We start from the raw sequence: 5249 nt of genomic DNA, 5'->3' as shown, positions 1-5249 counted from the left end.
ATTCAAATTTTTGTCATGAGCGTATATAAAGCCTGCAAAATGCGGTTAATAATATTGTAATTATTTTTATCAGTTTAATTTCTGATGCGATTTCCGTACCAGGAAATTCAGATATTGAACTGATTTTTAGAAAATCGGACAGATAAATGTCCGATTTTCACTTATTCGGACAATTTCTGTCCGAATCAGTGAAAATCGTTCGTTATTATCTGCTTAAAATATAAAACAGAAATTAACTTCCATATAAATAAAATCTTTAATTTTATAAATTAAATTATTTAAATTTATTTATAATATATATCACATTAATATATGTTATTATATATTATTACTGTAATTGATTTTAGTTTTGCCGTCAAACAAACATCAGAAAATGACGTCTCGTGGATGCGACATATCGACATCATTTTCGGGTCTCATGACACCTAACTTAGGATGTCTCAGTGGTCATTTTGTGACCAAAATTTACCGTCATTATGACGTCAGTTTGCTACTTGGGATATGTTTCAGAAATATTTCAGTAATATTACCGAAATATTGCTGAAATTTTTTAGCAAGATTGCATTTGAAATGATTGCGAACATTGAAACATTGCAGAAATGTTGCAGAAACAGTCGTGAAATATTTCTGTAATATTGTTGAAAGGTGTAATATTTCAAATGGAATATTGCAGCAATGTATCAGAAATATTACATGCCGAGTGGGAAAGTAAGGTTTTATGTAAGGTTAGTGTATAGTATAGTATGTACATATATTTGTATGTACATATGTATATATATTGTAAAATGGAAGTTACATTAAGGGCACCCGTTACCAAACATGCGGTTAGAACACCCGTTAAGTATAAGATCCGTTCGAGTTCGAGATATGTCGGGCCGACAAGAGCGAATAAGGTCACGCCACGAGGCATATCGATAGATATCGAACTAAGAAGGAGACGAGAAGTCGAGTATAAAACCGCGTAGCTCAGCGACCACGAAGAGAGAAATCTTTGAGAATCTTACAGTAGTGATCGAGATAGTTAAACGCGATTAGCAAACTCCGATCGGTTCAGACTGTATTCTCTTACCAATAAATAAAGTATATCTATTAAACTTACAACTAATATCAGAAGTGGGATTCACCGCACTCACAAAGAGGAGCAGAATGGATCGCGCCGGTCTCGAGAATTTGACCTACGATCAGCTGAGAGAAGAAACTCTACGTTATAGACTGCCCCTCGTAAGTGACCGCGACAAATTAATTGATCAGCTCATGTCCCATTTTGAGCGCAATAGCCCAGCAGTGGATTTACTCACGCTGGGGCAACCTCAGGGAACAAAACAAGCCGATCAACCGTCTGGGTCACGAGAGGAGCGGCCAGGGTCAGCAACAAATATGCTGGCGGCAACGATTTCCTCCCAATTGCAGAGCATGCAACAGGCGATGTTGCAACAGCAACAGCAGGAGCTGCTTCGCCACATGTTGCAAGCCTTCGCAAGGAACCAGCCGCAAACTTCGTCGTAGGAAGCAATCCCGCCTTCCAGAGAAGCACCATCTCCGACGAGTCAAGATACATCATATCATTCCATTCCGCCGAACACTGCCGCCCCATCGCCATCAAATCCGGGTTCACCACATCAATCGTCGATCGGAGCCGCACCGTCGACTCAAGCCGTCTCCATGTTGGCCTCTCAAATACCGGAATTCGGAGGCGGAGAGGATGAGAACGTGGAACTGTGGATTAAGCGCATAGAGCAGGTATCACGTATCCATAGAACACAGGAGGACATCACGTTCCTCGCGGCATCCAGCAGGTTAGTGAAAGCGGCACGTAAATGGTTCGATTTGGGCTCAGGCTCAATGATTGAGTCCTGGACCGGCTTTAGGGAAGCCATTCTAAAGAGATTCTTGAGAAAAATTCTATACCATCTGGCCATGCAAAAGGTTGAGGCGCGCAGATGGAATTATACTAAGGAATCGTTCCTGGAATACTCAATGGATAAACTAGCATTAATCCATAATCTAAATTTGTCTCAGGACAGCACCATCCACCTATTAATTAGTGGGATCGGTAGCAGATCCTTAAGAGAAATAGCAGCCTCATTAAAAGTCGATTCGGTCGATCTTTTCCTGGAGTCGATGTATCGAATTACTTCGGTTTCTGGGGAGACTGATAGCAAATTGTTACAGACTAACAAGAATTCCAAATCAAAGGAGCTAGCCGGCAATTGTGGATCCTGCGGAAAATCAGGGCACCTGCAAAAGAATTGCAAAAACAGCAGCTTCTTCTGCGCCTACTGCAAAACACCGGGTCACCTTCGTGCGGACTGTTTCAAACTAAAGAGGGAGGAACAAGCGGCCACGTCAGCACAAACAGCACCGGTAGCAGCAGTATCAGCAACAGGAGTCATCCCGAAGGACGAGGAGACAGTTGCTGTTGTTCAGTTCGACAACGGCAGGAATCTCACAATACCCGACGCGCTTGCTAAGATAACAAGGTTAAATATGAAAGACTGTTTATTATTCGCGCTTGTCGACACAGACAGTCCGATTTCTTTTATAAAATCAAATGTACACAAGAAATTTTTGGATTATTCGGTCGAATTTCAAAGCCCTTCAGGTTTCTCAAAAGGTTCTTAAAGCCTTAAATAATAAACCGATTGAAGTTTTGGGATCAATAAAAACTACGTTAACATTAGAGCAATTACCTTATTTGCAGCTAGCAATAACGTTACATGTTTTACGGGAAGAAAGTGTAGCAGCGGATTTAATTATTGGTCGTGATTTCTTAAATGATCAAAAAATAACCGCGATTTTTAATCCGAGTTCGTTGAAAACAAAAGAGAATGCTCAGGATTTCCCTGTATCGCTTTTGCAATTATTAGCATGCCAAGTTACTAACTCCTTAGAGGATAGGATAGAAGATATCGTAATTGACTTTGACTTATCGGCAAAAAAAAGCTTAAAAGATTTAATATTGGACGTTAATAGCTCAACGGCAGTCGCCGTAAATGACAATTTTTCAATAAAAGTCACGCTGAGAGACGATTCTGTTTACGCGTATGCCCCGCGCCGTTTCGCATGGGCAGAGAAAAACCAAATACGCGAGATAGTTGACGATCTGTTAGCTCGCGGTATTATCAAAAAAAGCATTTCACCTTACTGCGCGAGAATAGTCCCAGTTAAAAGGAAAAATGGATCTTTACGACTGTGTGTTGATTTACGTCCGTTAAATTCGAGAGTTTCGAAACAAAAATACCCATTCCCGCTAATCGAAGATTGCGTAGCGCGATTAGGGAATAAAGCTGTTTTCACGTTGTTAGACTTAAAAGACGGCTTCCACCAAAGTTAAGGTACATAAAGATCATACTAAATATTTCGCTTTTGCGACCCCAGACGGGCAATATGAGTATACACGTTTGCCATTCGGTTATTGCGAGGCACCGGCCGAATTCCAAAAACGACTTGTGTACATACTTCAACCGTTAATAAGAGAAGACAAGGTCATTGTCTTTAAGCATGAATCCACGAACATGATGATACGTTAATAATTGTGTCTGTAATTTGCGCGGAATGGTTTGTGTCAAAAAACGAAAGAGAGAGAAGGGTCCATGTCGAAATGTCATTGTTTATATCGATGATATTATGATAGCGACCGAAACGGTAGAAACAAATTTAGAAATACTGCGTGAAGTATTATTTCAATTGAAGCGTTATAATTTCGAATTAAATCTTAATAAATGTCAATTCCTTAAGAAAGAGATAGAATATTTAAGATATATTATATCAGCGAACAAAATCACTATAAGCACGCGACATGTTGAAGCCATAAAAAGCTTCCCGCAACCGAAAAATGTGCTCGAAGTCCAGCGATTTCTGGGATTAGCCAATTACTTTCGTAAATTCATTAAAGGTTATACTGATAAAGCCAAACCTTTGTATAATCTGTTAAAAAAGACAACACATTTCGATTTCGATATACACTGTGTACGGGCGCTAGAAACATTAAAAAATGAATTAACGACAAGCCAGATTCTAACTATTTACAATCCGCAGTCGGAGACTCAGTTACATACAGACGCAAGTGTACAAGGATTGGGAGCGATATTATTACAGAAACAAAAAGATAATAACTGCGGGCTCCTATCGCGTTTTTCAGTCAAGCGACAAACCAAGCGGAAAGAAATTATCACAGTTTCGAACTCGAAATGCTTGCGATAGTCCGCGCAATAGAACGATTTCACATCTATTTATATGGAATAAAGTTTACCGTTGTAACAGATTGCAACGCGTTAGTTTTCGCCGTGAACAAAGCAAATCTAAACCCCAGAATCGCTCGATGGACGTTAAGCCTTCAAAACTATAAGTTCAAAACGACACATAGACCAGGTCAACGTATGACACACGTCGACGCTCTCAGTCGCCAAATAGCGTATATAGAATCAATGCCACTCGAGAAAGAACTGGAGTGTAAACAACTTCAAGACTCACAATTGAAAAGCATTGCCCAACAATTAGAGTATTCGGACAATGAAAAATTCGAGTTGATAGAGGGATTACTTTATAAAAAAGCGACTGACCGTCCACCTTTTGTTGTACCGGACTCTATGATTAACAATATAGTAAGAGTTTACCACGATGATATGGGCCATTGCGGCTTTGAAAAAACGTTTCAAGGCATATTCGCCTCCTATTGGTTTCCGTCGATGCGGAAAAAAATATATGATCATATAGACAATTGTATCACTTGCCTCACGGCGAATGCTTCTCGTCATTCCCGTGAGGGAGAAATCCAAGATACCGGGCAATCAACCAAACCATTCGAGACCTTACACTTAGATCATTTTGGCCCCTTGCAACAGACGGAAGACGGCTTTAAACATGTTCTGGTTATAGTGGATTCATTCACGAGATTTACATGGCTTTATCCTACAAAATCTACATGCACGAAAGAAGTAATTAAACATCTGAAGTTGGTACTCAACATTTTTAGTAACCCGAGAGAAATAGTTTCGGATAGAGGAACGGCCTTCGCATCTAATGAATTTGCCCATTTTTTAGAATCTTTAAAAATTAAACACCGTCAAGTTGCTATTGCGGCCCCATGGGCTAACGGCCTAGTAGAAATAATAAATAGATTTCTTAAATCTACGCTTAAAAAGTTGGTTGATTCCCCGAATGATTGGAAAGAGAAATTAGATAAAGCACAGTATGTGATAAACAACACTAGTCATTCTGCGATTAAATGTACACCGAGTAAACTATTT

At 39.7% G+C, this 5249-nt stretch overlaps 1 protein-coding gene across 1 annotated transcript; it reads left to right on the top strand.

Moving 5' to 3' along the window:
* The first annotated feature begins 1917 nt into the window (after nt 1-1917).
* Nucleotides 1918-2622, top strand: LOC115241419. The gene has a single exon (XM_029817170.1). The coding sequence runs from the start codon at nt 1918-1920 to the stop codon at nt 2620-2622; it is 705 nt and encodes a 234-aa protein (XP_029673030.1).
* The last annotated feature ends 2627 nt before the right edge of the window (nt 2623-5249 follow it).

Source organism: Formica exsecta, unplaced genomic scaffold (assembly GCF_003651465.1).
Source record: "Formica exsecta isolate Colony F162 unplaced genomic scaffold, ASM365146v1 scaffold484, whole genome shotgun sequence".
In the NCBI taxonomy this organism is placed as follows: Eukaryota; Metazoa; Arthropoda; class Insecta; order Hymenoptera; family Formicidae; genus Formica; species Formica exsecta.
Note: the sequence above shows the minus strand (reverse complement) of the source record. Positions and strands in the feature narration are given on the sequence as shown.